Raw genomic sequence first — 15,623 nt, 5'->3', positions numbered from 1 at the left:
TAACCACCGGACAACTGTTGCAAACGTCGGGATTCGTCTGGTTCGTTATCTCTGGAAAGTCAACTGCTCATACTCGATTTAATGCCTCGCCGACCAAACTCCGACGGATCTCGTTCGGGTCTTCTCAATTTATTTAAGGCTTGTTCGTCAGGGTTTTAGCTTTGAATGTTTCACCACACTTCAATTTCAGCCCTCTCAACTTCTTCCCCAACGAAGACCTAGCGCCTACCTACCCTACGATTTCCCTTCGAATGGATCTTGAGGACACGCCGGCCGGAGCCAACTCAGACACTCGATCAGACGCTCGGATATCTCATTTGGCATTGGATATTGGAGGTGATTGTTTTTCAGTTCATCGTTTTTTGTGATTCTGCATTTAATTATCCAATCGCATTCTCCATTTCTTTCTTTTTGTGAGTTTGATTTGATCCTGTACTTGGAGTTTAGTTCTTGGGATTAATTTGTGCATTTTCGGTAGGAACTCTTGCTAAATTGGTGTATTTCTCTGGGAACGAGAATCTGTTGAATGATGATCGAGTTCAGAGTTCTGCAGAAGTTGGTGGAAGAAGTAGTTCCATTCTCCATGGGAGGCTCCACTTTGCCAAGTTCGAAACTGGAAAAATTGATGAGTGTGTAGCGTTTATTAACAGCAAGGAACTCGGTAATCGGTGATTTTCTTTGTCAGCTGAAACTTGTTTAGTTAATCAGTATGAACTGGTTTGGTTGATGTTCATCTGCTTAGTTTGCTGTTTGCATATCACAATCCTTGACATATCAAGAGCAATAATTACATGTCAACCTTCACCAAGATTAGTGTCTTGTACAATTTATAATGAACATCATGGCCTAGTTATTGTTATTATTGCTCAGCTGGTTTTCCATTCGGCAACCAAAAAATTATCAAATGATGTAACATATAAATTGAAAGATGAACTTGATTTGATCCAAAACAATTAGCATCTTTTTTCTTGTGGCTGTTCTGTTAACGTCTTGTGAGTGCTGATCTTCAGATTCTTGTGCTGATCTTCAGATTCTTGTGCTGATCTTCAGATTCTTCATGCCTCCTTTTGCCATTTTCTTCTCTTTTTGATACTCTGCTGAAAACTGAACATTAACACAGGTTCCCAGCACCCAAAGGAACTTGGCAATGGAAAAATTGTAAAGGTGTAACTGAATCCATCTTTATAGCTCAAAAGAATACTTTACCTGTTGTTCTGTATACTTCTAAAGCATGCAAGTTTATTGACTGGTAACTTTTGGTGAGAAGGCCACTGGTGGTGGAGCATTTAAATTTGCAGATCTCTTCAAGGAAAAGCTTGACGTTTGTCTAGATAAGGAAGATGAAATGGATTGCCTTGTTGCCGGAGCAAATTTTCTTCTGAAGGTTGGACGTACGACCTATCCATTTTGGTTTGCAAAGAATTAATATGCTTGAAATGTTGTATAATGTGACTCTTGCCATATGATGTTCTTATTTTTGTTACATTTTAGGCAGTCCATCAAGAAGCATTTACATACATAGGCGGTCAGAAGGAATTTGTGCAGATTAACCAAGATGACCTGTACCCTTTCCTCCTTGTAAACATTGGCTCTGGAGTCAGCATGATTAAGGTATGGTCATTATAGTATTTACTAGTTTCCTAACCATAATATTTCATCGGTATGGTTTCTTAAAGCTGCAAACTCTTATATTGCAATTAGTAGGTGGAGGGAAATGGAAAGTTTGAGCGGGTAAGTGGAACGAGCCTTGGTGGCGGGACATTTTGGGGTTTGGGTAAGCTTTTGACAAAGTGCAATAGGTACTTCTTTTATCCACTTGGTCACTAGAACTATTGTATTTTTGGCAGATGGTTCAATTTCTTTTTCTGAATGTTCGTTACTCTACTGTTTCTGACTTTTGGTTCTTCATAGCAATTTGAATCCATAATTTATAGAATTTAACGTTTAAGCATACTTTTGTGAATGATTTTTTTCTTTCTTTAGTAACCAAATGTAAAATCTTTTAGTTTTGACGAGTTGTTGGAGTTGAGTCAGCAAGGGAACAATAGAGTGGTAGACATGCTTGTTGGAGATATATATGGTGGAGGAGATTATAATAAGGTACTCATTTCTATTGATATCATATGATTATTCATGTAGCATGTAACAGCCCATGCCCACCACTAGCAGATATTGTTCGCTTTGTTCCGTTATGTATCGTCGTCAGCCTCACGAGTTTAAAACATGTCTAATAGGGAGAGGTTTCCACACCCTTATAAGGAATGTTTCGTTCCCCTCTCCAACCAATGTGAGATCTCACAATCCACCCCCCTTGGGGGCCAGCGTCCTCGCTGGCACAATGCACGACCGTGAGACTGATGAGATATGTAACAGGTCAAATTTTACAATATGTTATAGCAGTGGGCTTGGACTGTTACAATGCACGACTAATGTTACTGCCTAGTCTTTTATTTATAAAGGATGACGTTTCCCTTTTTAGCCAAAAGCCTTCACCTTCTTCTGCCCTTTAATGCTTCAGATTGGTCTTTCATCCACAGCCATTGCTTCTAGCTTTGGCAAGACTGTTTCAGCAAACAAAGTGCTTGAAAATTACAGGACTGAGGATCTCGCTCGGTCCCTTCTAAGAATGATTTCAAATAACATCGGACAGGTAAGTCACGGTGATGAATCTTCATTTACCTGCAAAATAAAGTAGAACCTTCGGAATTATAAGATTTTCTTAATTCAAATCTTCTCAGCTTGCCTATCTTACTGCACTTCGATTCGGACTTAGGCGGATATTTTTCGGAGGATTCTTCATACGTGGTCAATGTTATACAATGGACACCATATCCGTTGCCGTTCATTACTGGTAAAAATATGTCCCTGCCATTTTCTTTATGATCTTACTCCTTTCAATCTCAAGCCTTCCAAATATGATATACAGAGTCTTTCCCTTTCAGGTCGAAGGGCGATGCACAAGCAATGTTCATGCGGCATGAAGGATTTCTTGGGGCCTTGGGTGCTTTTATGAGCTATAACAAACAGGGCCCTGATAACTTCATACATCTCATGAAACAAGACCCAAAACACGAGCCAGAGTTTGATGGTACAGCGCCGGAAGAGGAAGACAGTGAGTATGCAAGTATAGATTGTTTCTTGGATTTGGCTTAGTTATTCAGCCGCAAATAAGACCACTGTTAGTGCCTTACTCTCTAATACGCATCACATTGAGATAGAATGAAATAAAATAGACTTTCTAGGACTCAAAATGTAGCCATCTGCAAAAACTAATATTGTATACTTTCATTCAATATATCCCCCATAGATTCCCATGTTTTTGTTCTTTCTCCTTTTCCCCACGAACATGCTGAATTTGTTACGTGACTACGTGACTGACTATCTTTTAATAATCATTGGATGTAGCGAAAATCTGCACGTCTCATGTTTAGTAGATACAAATTTAAAGTACTTTTACAATATCTCTTTTATACATCTAACTGTACAAAACTGTCTGAGACGTTGTAATAACGTCGATGTAGAACTTAGCTTCGACTTTGTTAGGTGTTTGACAACAGGCCTGTTGGGCTAGCCCAACAGATTTTGTTAGGACTAATATTTAGTTATAGCTTTAGAATTGCGTTTTTCGTGTCTTTTCTAATTTTTTTAATTTATTTTAGTATGGTGTTTGTTCTATCAATCCGATCTTTGATCGTTGTTTCTAGAGACTGAAGTTATGATTATCCTAGAAAGAAACAGGTCACAGGAACGGATCATTGAGAGTGACCCCTCTTAGAACCTAAGGAATAAGTTTAGCTGTCTGTCCCTTTACCAAAAGAAAGTTCCTCCCTTTTTGACCTCTTTCTTTGCCTTCCCCAAACCCCATTTCATTAGACATAGCCCTCTTCTTCATGCAACCTTCTTGTTCTCTTCTTGCTTCCTTTCTAAGTAACTCTCTCTCTCTCTGCCTCTCTCTCAAAGGACCAAACCATAGCAGCTCCCTAATACTAATACCAATCCCTCTTCCTTCTTCTAATCCATTACTGAAACCTCGTCGACATGTCGGAGTTTCAACAACAACAACAACAACCTCAGCAGCCTCAGCAGCCTCAGCAGCCTCAGCAGGCGGCTCTGGTTTATCCCAGCTCCACCGCCGGCGTCAAGCCTCCAATCCACCATTCCAACGGTTCATTTGGGGCAGTTTTTATTGTTCTTGCTGTTATTGTTGTCTTATCAGCTCTTGCTTGCTTTCTTGGCCGCCTCTGCAACCGGCGAGTTGTAAACCAGAGGCGGAAGCCGGAGAAGACCCACGGCGGATCTCACTCCAGAGGAAAAGAACCCAAATTGCATCCTGATAAAGAAGGGGACATCGAATTTGGATTTGATTCAAGAAACCCAAATGGGAAAGCCACTTTCCCACCTGGTGGAAATGGAGGATACAAAGGTAATGGTAATGGCAACGGTAATAGCCATGGAAATAGCTTCAAACCCTTCGACAATGGCGGCGAAATGAGAAGCGAAATCAAACATGCTGATCATCATGAAGTAGTAGATATCAACTTCAGAGCTGGAGGACATGCTTGATGGCACTTGTAAAACCATTTCGTGTTAAGTTATAGCTCTGTGAATTTTTCCTGTTTTTTTTCACTTGATCTCTGTTGTTTTTCTAATGACAAGCTTGAATTCAATCACTAATCTGTGATGATATTCAGTGGGTGTTCTTGAATTCAATCAATAACCTGTGATGATATTCAGGGAGTGTTCTTGAATTCAATCACTAAGCTTTTTGATCGAATATCTTGAAGCTCACGGCTTCTTCCATGAACAGATGTTTTTGTGTACTTTTATGTTCTAAAGTAAAGACAGAATGAGGTTTCGAATAAAACCAGAGAGAATAAGAATCCGAATAGTGGAGGTGGGAGAACTCTAAAGCAGATCCATTTAAATTGTTTTAATTTTGGATTAATTTAAGACCCAAATTAATTAAATCCCATTTTATGGAACAATTTAACATCAATGGAATCTCTGTTTAGAGGTTAGGATTATGGCCTTTTAATTATCTAATTATTTGTGTTTAATACACAATTTGGAGGACAATTAGTGAGATTAATACTTTGTTAATCCATTCAACATTCTCCTTCATCTAAGATGATTTACTTTACACATTTTTATATTTAGCTAATTATTGTTTCGGTTAGACGAACACGACTCTCCACTGATATTGTCAACTTTGAAGCATAAGCTCTCGCTTTGCTTTGGGTTTCCTCAAAAGGCCTCCCTTATCAACCCATGATCATTCCCTAAATTAGCCGAGGTGGGACTCCATCATCCAACACCTCCCCTCGAACAAAGTGCGCCTCCCCTTAATCGAGGCTCGACTCCTTTGGAGTCTTAGTCATTTTTTACTACCTTCGAGGAGGGGCTTGGCTCCTTTTCTTTAGGAGTTCTTTGTTCGATATTTACCAATCTATTGGCACGACTAAGTTTAGGGCATGACTCTGATACCATGTTAGACGAACACGACTCTCCACAATGGTATGATATTGTCCACTTTGAGCATAAGCTCTCATGGCTTTGCTTTGGGTTTCCCCAAAAGGCCACGTACCAACGGAGTTAGTATTCTTCACTATCCATGAACATTCCCTAAATTAGCGGATATGAGACTTCCATCATCCAACAGTTTCTACTTGGTATTGAGGAGAGATTTTGATTTTAGGATATTGTGAGATTTTAAAATTTAATTTAAGTTTTGGATTGGGTTTGATTTCGAGAAAATTGGCCTAAGAATTGAACAACCAAATTGGTTGTTTTCCGACTAACATAATTTCAAAGAAATATATGGTTAAATTTACTATATATAACTAACTTTATCAGATATAACTACCCATTATATATACTATCTACTATATATATATATATCTTTGTTATAGGACTATTTTCCACATATAAATTTAGTTCGTCACTTGTCACGATAGCACTTTGAAGGCAGCGGATTTGCGATTGTGCGGCACTTACTTCCCAACAACAAGTGAGTTAAGCCTATTCGTTCTTACGTCGTCTACGACCCAACAACGTATGCTCGAGCCTCTAGCCCTGGTTCAAGAAGAAATTTTTTGAAAACGAGGGCAGAGAGATTTCAAAAGAGAGTTTTGAGAGCAAGATTTGAGAGAAAACGGGGCAGAGAGATTTCGAAAGAGTTTTGAGAGCAAGATTTGAGAGAAAACGAGGGTAGAGAGATTTTGAAAGAGAGTTTTGAAAGCAAAATTTGAGAGAAAACGGTGCAAAGAGATTTTGAAAGAGAGTTTTGAAAGCAAGATTGGAGAGTAAACGGGAGCGGAGAGAGATTTCGAGGAAGAGTTTTGAAAGCAAGATTTGAGAAATTGAAAATTAAGTAAAAAACAACACGGGTAGGAAGAAGTTAACAACTATCATATCCCACAGGTCATTATCCTTACGGAAGCTAAGTAATATAAGAGAAATTGGATAAAATTTATAGATTATATATATTTAGAAAGGTAAAGATGGATTAAGGGATAACGAAGATTAATTAAGAAATGTTATGTGATTTAGTTTAAAATTTAGAATAATGATTGTAATTGGGCCATTGGCGAATGGAATTTTGTTTTGGGCCTTCAAAGTGGTCGGCCCATTAAGATTCTTCCAGTTCCCACATCGGTAAAGTCGGGAAGTAGGACACGAGTTTGAGGTATAAATAGGTGTCTCGTGGTGTCGTTAGAGGCACGGAGCCGGGCGGTGAGCACAGAGCGAACTATTCTTTCGCCTTTTACTAAAGAATACCGTGTGCTCGCCGCATTCACCGGCATACGCCTATTTTTGGAGGAGTTTCTTTTACTAAGAGACTCCCACAATTCTGAATTAAAATTTTCTTTTATTTGTTCTTGATTTTACCCAATTGGGAAATTAATCAAATTTTATATTTTCATTTTTTTTCTTTTTAAAAAATATTACAAGACAAAAGATTTGTAAGAGTTAAAGACATTAACTTTGTTCATTTAACCTAAGGCTATATTTTAATTTTATTAAAATCTTGTTTAATGTCGGTAAGTGGATCAGACTACTGGCAACACGTTCGGTGACTACTGGCAACACGTTCAGTAAGTGGATCAGATTACTGGCAACACGTTCGGTAGGTGGATCAGACATCAGTATCAGACTACTGGCAACACGTTCGGTAAGTGGATCAGACTACTGGCAACACGTTCGGTAAGTGGATCAGACTACTGGCAACACGTTCGGTAAGTGATCAGACTACTGGCAACACGTTCGGTAAGTGATCATGGGCATGCGATCATTGACAACAAGTCCGATAAGTGATCATGGGTATGCGACCATTGACAACACGTCCTGAACGAATATGACTACGACACCATTGTTCGGTTCCCTTCTTCCATGTCATTAAACTCTAAGTAGGTAGAACTCTTCACTAGTCTAGATTATGATGATGACTACTCAATGCTAAAAAGATTTTATCATATTTGAATTTTGTTTCAAGGTTCATGGTGATGTTTTAATTTTGAGTGAATCCCACACGACTTACTAGCGCTGTAGTTTCTTCTACTTCAAACTTTTCACACATGAGGGTTTTCTTGTTTTCTCCATTTTGATCGAATCTTAAGATCCTTTAATGCAAATCTTCTCTTCATATTATGGGTGCAATTTATATCCGTTGCCAAGAGAGGAAGAGGTTTAACGTAGATAGAGACGTCCATTTATCTCACATGGCCTCGGAACGAAGTGGAGAATCCCCGTTTGATTTCGTAGTTTTCCTAGCTGTGAAGGATCATCCAGTGGCACAACCTTTGGGAGTACCATTTTGAACGTTTTCCATGTCGAGGTAAGATTCATTTGTGTTTAGATACCAATATACTTCATCATGGAATATTATGAGTTTGAAAACATATTTACTCATGCCATAAACTTTTTGGGTTCATAATACATTTAGGAACATCTTTGTGCTTAGGGCATATTCAGAACATTATTGTGATCTTATACTTCACTTTTTTTGTTCGATACATACGCGAATGAAAATAACAAATAACATTCGGCCTAAGAGACTTAAAGCACTCACTTACGTACTGCTGTCAGACTCACGATTTTAAAACGCATCTGCAAGGGAGAGGTTTCCACTCTTATAAGGAATATTTCATTCCCCTCTCCAACTGAGGTAGGATCTCACAATCCACCCCCTTGAGGGCTCAGCGTTCTCGCTGGTACACAACCCAATGTCTGGTTTTGATACTATTTGTAATAGCTAAAACCATCACTAGCAAATGTTGTCCGCTTTAGCCCGTTACGTATCGCCATCAACCACATGGTTTTAAAAAGCTTTTGTTAGGAAAATGTTTCCACACCCTTATAAAGAATGCTTCGTTTCCCTTCTCCAATCGATGTGGACATTCATAACTAACACATAAATCAGAAAGTTAGACTAGGTTGTACAAAAAGAAAGTGTTAATAACCCTACTAGTCATAACATCTTAGAAAGGGCAATGGATCATCCAGAAGTTCAGCTGTTTTAATCATCTGCACTACTAGTTACATTCATCAGCTTGAGCTAGGAAACTTACTATTTCATCAAAATGAGCCAAGTAAATAACATATATTGTTTGGTTCTTCTTTATTCTACCCCGATCGACAATGCTAGTTCTATATGGGGGAGATATACAAATTCTATGTAGGAACATGAGAAAAAATAGATAGATGAAAGAATATACTGTCAAAAATTCAAAATGCAATACAAAACAACCACAGCATCACCAAAAGTGGAACATCCCTCCCATCAATCTCTTTTAAATTAATGAGATATCCTTGAAGGATGCATAAATTCATGGTAAGATGAGTATAACTAAGTCAAAAATGGAAGTAAAAAGCCAAAAAAAAAAGAGAAAAGGGGAAGAAGTTTTACACATTATGTACGTCTTGTTTGAGGCATCCTATTTGAATTATCGTCCAGTATGTTGACTGTGTGTTACGCCGCCACTTTGTCCCTTAAAAGCTCGAGTTTCTGATTCACCACTTGAGTTATTTTGGCTTCTCCATGATTCCCGAGTTGCATTCATTTCTCTGGAATTGTGTTCGCTACTGTAACCATCGTAGTCGGGGCTGTCTTCGAACGCCAGTTTCCTGAAGTTAGAAATGTCTTCACTGTATTGTTCAGAATCATAGGTAGTGCTCTGTCCAAATTTGACACCATTGGTGAGGTCGGACATGTCACTTTCAATGTCCAGAGCTCTCACCACCTGTAAACCCAAGTGCCATTAGAATTGCAGCTCAAGAACAAGCTTGTTGAAATGGAGTTTTGAATGGGATTAATTAAGATAACCTGAACCATGCAAGGCCTTTTGGGAGCTGAATGACGAACGCAGGCAGCTGCAACTTCGATCATTCTGAACATTTGACTTTCCACATAACGTTTTCCAAGGCGAAGGTCTATTAATCCGTCGAACTTCCCAGTTTCAATGGCGTGAAGGAGAAGAGGTCGAGCCTGCAACATTCATAAAGCAGAACATTGCTGAATCCGTTCGAGGAAATCTTGAAGAAGATGAAATGTTTGTTAATTTATTTACATACCCATTCGACCAAACTCTCGTCCCCTAGAGGCTGAGAGGGATCAACAGGCTTACGACCAGTAATAAGCTCAAGAAGAACAACCCCAAATGAGAAAACATCTGATCTGTCTGTTAATTTCCCACTTGATGCGTACTCGGGCGCCATGTATCTGCAAGTCATTGAAACAGAAACGTTATAAGGAATGAGGATGGCTCAAAGAATTGTTATCCGATGAGTAAAGGTTGAGTTAACCCACCCAAATGTTCCCATGACACGAGTTGAAACGTGGGTGTTTGCATCATTTGTCAGTTTTGCAAGTCCAAAATCTGCAACCTGTGATTGAAGTTGGAATCAGAGACTGGAAACAAGAACATTGCATGTATGGTCTCGAAATTATATGAACAAAAGATGGGTCTGGATGAACCTGCGCCTCGAAAGCATCATCCAGCAAAATGTTGGCTGACTTGATGTCTCTGTGAATAATCTTGGGATGGCCTATGAACAGAGCAGCAAAAGAAGATTTGAAATTAATAGAACAGATCAGTTGAGCAAAACCCTTTGAATTTTCTGATATGTACTCACAATCTTCATGCAGATACGCCAAGCCCTTTGCAGATCCCAAAGCGATTTTGAGTCTTTTGGACCATTCCAACACGGGGACTTCATTGCCTGCAAGGAGAAGTGAAATATTTTCAACACCAACACAACCCATTTGAGCTGTTTTAAAGTAGCGATGGAGATGAAGGATAGGTTGCATACCGCCATGGAGATGATGCTCAAGAGTCCTATTAGGAACAAACTCATAGATGAGCAATTTATGATTCTCAGAGCCGCAGTAGCCCACTAAAGACACCAAATGCCGATGATGAACGCGACTGATAATCTCAACCTCCGCTTTGAATTCCTTTTCCCCCTGCCCACTACCTGCCTTGAGTTGCTTCACAGCCACTGGCTTCCCATCTGGAAGCAAACCCTGGTAAACACATCCAAACCCACCTTCCCCAAGAACGTTTTGACGCGAAAATCCAGAGGTAATCTCCATCAACTCCTCATAGCTAAAGAACTTAGCACTGTTTATCACACCTGAATCCACTCCACTGCCTCTGTCTCCTGTTCCTTTTTGACTCCCAAAGCTATTTCCAACAGGAGTATGCGGGACCTGGGTACAGAAGCCTTCTGCCGAGCCAGAGTTCCCACTATGTTGATCCGGATTGTAATTTCCATCTAACACACAAGAAAACAGCATCATCCCATCAGAACCATGGTTTCTAAATTGAAGAACAGAAAGCTAGATTGGGATAATTACAGATTTCCAATACCTGATTTCTCACAGACGTTGTTAGGAGGCAAGTATGGGCCACTCTCCAAGTCTCCCCGTCTTTTCTTCTTCCTTGTGAATATAAAAATTACGGCAACCATAACAATTACAATAACTCCAACTACTACAACGCCTACTGCAACTTTTGTTTGACTACTTGAAGGTGACGATGGTGCATTGGATTGCCTTAATGGAGTTTCCACCGGCGTTGAGTCGGAGGACTGAGGTAAGTTGTCTAGAGTACTATTGGATGTGGATGGTGTTGAGGGAGGTTGAAAGATGTTAGAGTCTGATGTGGGAGAAGTCGCCTCTTGAGGTGGACTCGGATTTCGTTTCCCCCTCGCCGGATTTGCACCTGGTGAAGGAATCACGACTGTATTTTCTGATTGAGGAGGAGAATCGGTCGATTCAGATGGTGGAAGCTCCTTGGCTGTATTAGAACCCGAAGCTGCACCGTTATTCGTCGGAGTAGAGGGATTATTCCCCGGTATTGGAGAAGATGGATTTCCTGGAGATGCCGGAGAGCCTTTTGTTGGAACAGAGGAAGGTGGAGGATTATCACTGCCGCTCTCAGACGGCAGTTGTGGTGGCGGTGGCGAAGGTATCAAAAGAGGAGAAGGAGGAGGAAAAGTAGGAGATGGCGGTGGGGAAGCGGAAGCGGAAGGTACAGGAGGTGGCGATGGATTCTCTTTGGATGAACCTGAATTAGAGGAATCAATCGGGGGCGGCGTTGAAGATCCAACGTTTGGTTTCGGTGTGGAAGACGGTGAACCTCCGTCGTCGGCAGGCGGAGATTTAATTTTCGATGAAACAATAGGCGATTCAGAAACATCTTCATTCGACATCAACGATAAACCATCTGACTGCGGCGAAGGAGGAGGAGAAGAATCCAAATCAGAATGTGATGAAGAAATAGAAGTATCGTTTGAAGAAGACATTGTTCTTCCTCTCTGATTCTTCCTCATACTGGATTTCTTTCCCCCTATCTCATATCTTAAATCCCTACTTCTATTTCCGCCATGATTTCAATCCATGAAGAACAAACAAACGAGTTGTTTCGAAATCACATAAACATGAGAAACAGAAAACCACAAGATAATTCAAACAACAACAGCAGGTGATTGGGAAAGAGCATGTTCAGAAACTGGGGAAGAATACTTTCCCGAAATGTTAGAGAAAACGATCAGAACCTGAAAATCGCCATGAGAACCATCGATCGAGCTCCAAAACTTCTCGGAATCCGAATTTTCGGGTTTTTTCGTTTAAATCATAAACAAAATTAGAAGCGAGCAAAAGAATCTGGAGAAGGATAATTATGGCGGGTTGTTACAATCGGACGGTGAGCGAGTTGTTGGAAGAGAGAAATGCCGCAGTGCTTTAATTCCTTCCCATTCGGGTTTACCGCCAAACTTTTAAAATCAAACCACCACCAGTATACACCGGTTGGGTTGGGTTGGGTTCGGTTGGGTTGGTGACTCAGATGGCCCGTATGAGTTCACAAGCCTATTCGGGTTAGGTCAAGTCGTCTGATATTCATTTTTCTTTTTAATTATTTATAAAAATATATTTTTATATATCATTCATGTTACATTAATAATTAAAATATTGAATATTCAACGATCACAGTGAAAAGAGTTGTCTCATGCTCCTAGGTATTCTTTACCTACCTACCTACCTGTGTTGGTTTCAGTTACAGGTACTATTTTGTTGAAGGTCGTTCGAGCTTTTTCTGGGAGTATGGTATGGGTTACTTCATCGTTGTAGCGCCTGATACTCGAACATTGGTTCAAGGTATTTTTTTCTACCCCTTCTTACCCTGAAAAAAATAGGGACACCTTGCGTCCTTGAACCGATAACCATCTTTCGGCTAACCTAGTCTCCTCTGTCCCTCGGGACCAATAAGGGTTAAATATTCTTAATCTTCGTAACCATCTTACAAGTTGAGTAAGGTTGTGAACGGTATATTTTGCGTTGGTCGGGGTTACTTCAGTGTCGTAGCACGTGGTACTCGAACATTGCCTCGAGGTATTTTCCCTACCCTTCTTACCCTGAAAAAATAGGGGCACCTTGCATTCTTGAACCGATAACCATCTTTCGGCTAACCTAGCCTCCTCCGTCCCTCAAGACCAACAAGGGTTAAATATTCGTAATCTTCGTAACCATCTTACAAGTTGAGTTAGGTTGTGAACGGTATATTTTGCGTTGGTCGGGGTTACTTCAGTGCCGTAGCGCGTGGTACTCGAACATTGCCTCGAGGTATTTTCCCTACCCTTCTTACCCTGAAAAAATAGGGGCACCTTGCGTTCTTGAACCGATAACCATCTTTCGGCTAACCTAGCCTCCTCCGTCCCTCAAGACCAACAAGGGTTAAATATTCTTAATCTCCGTAACCATCTTACAAGTTGAGTTAGGTTGTGAACGGTATATTTTGCGTTGGTCGGGGTTACTTCAGTGCCGTAGCGCGTGGTACTCGAACATTGGTTCAAGGTATTTTTTTCTACCCCTTCTTACCCTGAAAAAAATAGGGACACCTTGCGTCCTTGAACCGATAACCATCTTTCGGCTAACCTAGTCTCCTCTGTCCCTCGGGACCAATAAGGGTTAAATATTCTTAATCTTCGTAACCATCTTACAAGTTGAGTTAGGTTGTGAACGGTATATTTTGCGTTGGTCGGGGTTACTTCAGTGTCGTAGCACGTGGTACTCGAACATTGCCTCGAGGTATTTTCCCTACCCTTCTTACCCTGAAAAAATAGGGGCACCTTGCATTCTTGAACCGATAACCATCTTTCGGCTAACCTAGCCTCCTCCGTCCCTCAAGACCAACAAGGGTTAAATATTCGTAATCTTCGTAACCATCTTACAAGTTGAGTTAGGTTGTGAACGGTATATTTTGCGTTGGTCGGGGTTACTTCAGTGCCGTAGCGCGTAGTACTCGAACATTGCCTCGAGGTATTTTCCGTACCCTTCTTACCCTGAAAAAATAGGGGCACCTTGCGTTCTTGCCGATAACCATCTTTCGGCTAACCTAGCCTCCTCCGTCCCTCAAGACCAACAAGGGTTAAATATTCTTAATCTTCGTAACCATCTTACAAGTTGAGTTAGGTCGTGAACTGTATATTTTGGGTTAGTCGGGTTTACCAGATCAATTTTCAAAAACTTTAACCAAATTCTTTCTTAAATATATTTTTGATAAAATACTCCAACTATTTTGTACGATTTTATTAAAGGGCTAAATTCTAATTTTTCAAAAATATAAGGACTCATTTTGTAATTAACTTTTAAAAAACAATGAAAATTAAATTAATAGGATAATTTTAAATATTTCACTTTAGTCCTTCATTTATATTCAATTTTTATAATTAACCATTAATTTAGAAGATATTATTTTAGTCTTAATAATTTATATTTATATTTATATTTTTTTGGGAGACTCGAACCACAGATCGTTACTCACTGACGTAGAAATAAGTAAAAAAATGCGTAAAATTTAGAATATTTAAACACGTGCATGCATTTTAAAATTAACGTTTATTATTGAAATCCGTTCCATCGGCTAGTTCCAGTCGTAGAGCAAAACATTGATCTTATAAGTTTATACCGAAGTTCAACTTGGGTAGAAATTTGACGGTTGTCTCTTGTAATCATTTCTTATAGTTATAAAACAAATTTGTTCTACTATGCACCTCCGGTAAGTTTCTAACGATCAGTCTAGGTTCACGTTCTCTTTTCATGGACAACTAGTCATCTAGCGCCTCCTCGTGTTACTCCCTTGTCTGGTTGTCCCTTCCTAGCTGTTGTTTCTTAATCACTCCCGACATGTCGATGTCAACTATCGACATTTCAAACAACACTACCTTAAAATTCCTAAATTCAGTAGTTGATCAAAAGAGAGAGACAGCCAGTTATACTATTAACTTGGTCCTTCTTCTTACCCTATTTTAATCCCTTTCAAATAATTATAATATCAGAAATAAAGATAAAGATTAATTTTAAGTTTTATTCGGGGCTAAATTTGAATATTGAAAGTGTAGGGACTAAAATGAAATAAAATTAAAGGACAACGAATCTAATTGTTTGATTATATTAATGAAACGTCATCGTAGACATCCTGTCGAAATTTCTCATTTTATTTATTTTCAAAACGTTACCATTGAATTGGTCTCGAAAGAAAGGTACAAAGTCAATCTTTCCAAAAGTCAAAGTCAAAGGTCAAATCTAACTCAATACAATGAGTTTGGTGTATATGCACTAAAGACATTGAAATTAAAATTTAACAAATTTATTAAATGTAGTGTAAAAATTTATTACATACAATTAAGTTAAATTAATAAAAATAATATTAAAATAATACTTTTAAACTTTCAATAAAATTTCAAAAATATTAACATATAATTTATTTTTTTTTTTTTCAAAATTTAAAAGTATTTTTTACATCAAATATAAAATTCAAAGTTATTTTTATTTAAAGCTAAAAGCTAAAATTTAAAAATTTTAATAATATTCTTAAACTTTAAAACAAAAAAACTCAAAATACATTCACCGTTAATTTTGAATTGAAACTGTCAATACATTGTCTAAAAAATACCTTTTATTATTACCGTTCAACTTTTACTATTAATATTATGTTTAAAAAATATCCCTAAAATTTTAAAAACTAACATTAACACTCTTTTATTTATTTATTTATATATATAATAAAAAAATAAAAAAATCTTCAATTATAATCCGTTGTTAGTGCTATGTTTTAAAAATA

General features: G+C 38.8%; 3 protein-coding genes and 1 non-coding gene across 5 annotated transcripts; 3 read left to right on the top strand and 1 right to left on the bottom strand.

Annotated features, from left to right (window-relative positions):
- Positions 1–3,318, top strand: PANK1 (pantothenate kinase 1). Of its 2 annotated transcripts, none has more exons than XM_023686098.2 (10): positions 1–336; positions 479–661; positions 1,121–1,164; positions 1,268–1,384; positions 1,492–1,611; positions 1,705–1,799; positions 2,007–2,100; positions 2,519–2,650; positions 2,774–2,851; positions 2,943–3,129. In XM_023686098.2, the coding sequence occupies exons 1-10, from the start codon at positions 252–254 to the stop codon at positions 2,979–2,981; spliced, it is 987 nt and encodes a 328-aa protein (XP_023541866.2). In that variant the 5' UTR covers positions 1–251; the 3' UTR covers positions 2,982–3,129. The 2 variants fall into 2 exon arrangements, with proteins under 2 accessions (XP_023541866.2, XP_023541865.2); XM_023686097.2 differs by having other exon boundaries at positions 3–336; positions 2,739–2,851; positions 2,943–3,318.
- A 151-nt stretch (positions 3,319–3,469) lies between these two features.
- On the top strand, positions 3,470–4,804 carry LOC111801886 (uncharacterized). Its single transcript, XM_023686099.2, has one exon. It carries the CDS (start codon positions 4,039–4,041, stop codon positions 4,561–4,563), a length of 525 nt encoding a protein of 174 aa, XP_023541867.2. The 5' UTR covers positions 3,470–4,038; the 3' UTR covers positions 4,564–4,804.
- A 1,919-nt stretch (positions 4,805–6,723) lies between these two features.
- Positions 6,724–6,841, top strand: LOC111802772 (U5 spliceosomal RNA). The gene has a single exon (XR_002816308.1). It is a non-coding gene; the product is annotated as a U5 spliceosomal RNA (small nuclear RNA).
- Positions 6,842–8,589: 1,748 nt separating this feature from the next.
- Positions 8,590–12,261, bottom strand: LOC111802246 (proline-rich receptor-like protein kinase PERK13). The gene is made up of 8 exons (XM_087127270.1): positions 10,869–12,261; positions 10,309–10,773; positions 10,132–10,218; positions 9,974–10,044; positions 9,806–9,882; positions 9,571–9,718; positions 9,323–9,484; positions 8,590–9,239 (listed from the first exon to the last, which is right to left on the bottom strand). Exons 1-8 carry the CDS (start codon positions 11,830–11,832, stop codon positions 8,943–8,945), a joined length of 2,271 nt encoding a protein of 756 aa, XP_086983396.1. The 5' UTR covers positions 11,833–12,261; the 3' UTR covers positions 8,590–8,942.
- Between the last annotated feature and the right edge of the window lie 3,362 nt (positions 12,262–15,623).

The sequence above is a fragment of the Cucurbita pepo genome, chromosome 9 (assembly GCF_057944985.1).
Source record: "Cucurbita pepo subsp. pepo isolate OVF chromosome 9, ASM5794498v1, whole genome shotgun sequence".
In the NCBI taxonomy this organism is placed as follows: Eukaryota; Viridiplantae; Streptophyta; class Magnoliopsida; order Cucurbitales; family Cucurbitaceae; genus Cucurbita; species Cucurbita pepo.
The sequence above is the reverse complement of the archived record's forward strand: the minus strand, read 5'-3'. Positions and strand labels throughout refer to the sequence as shown.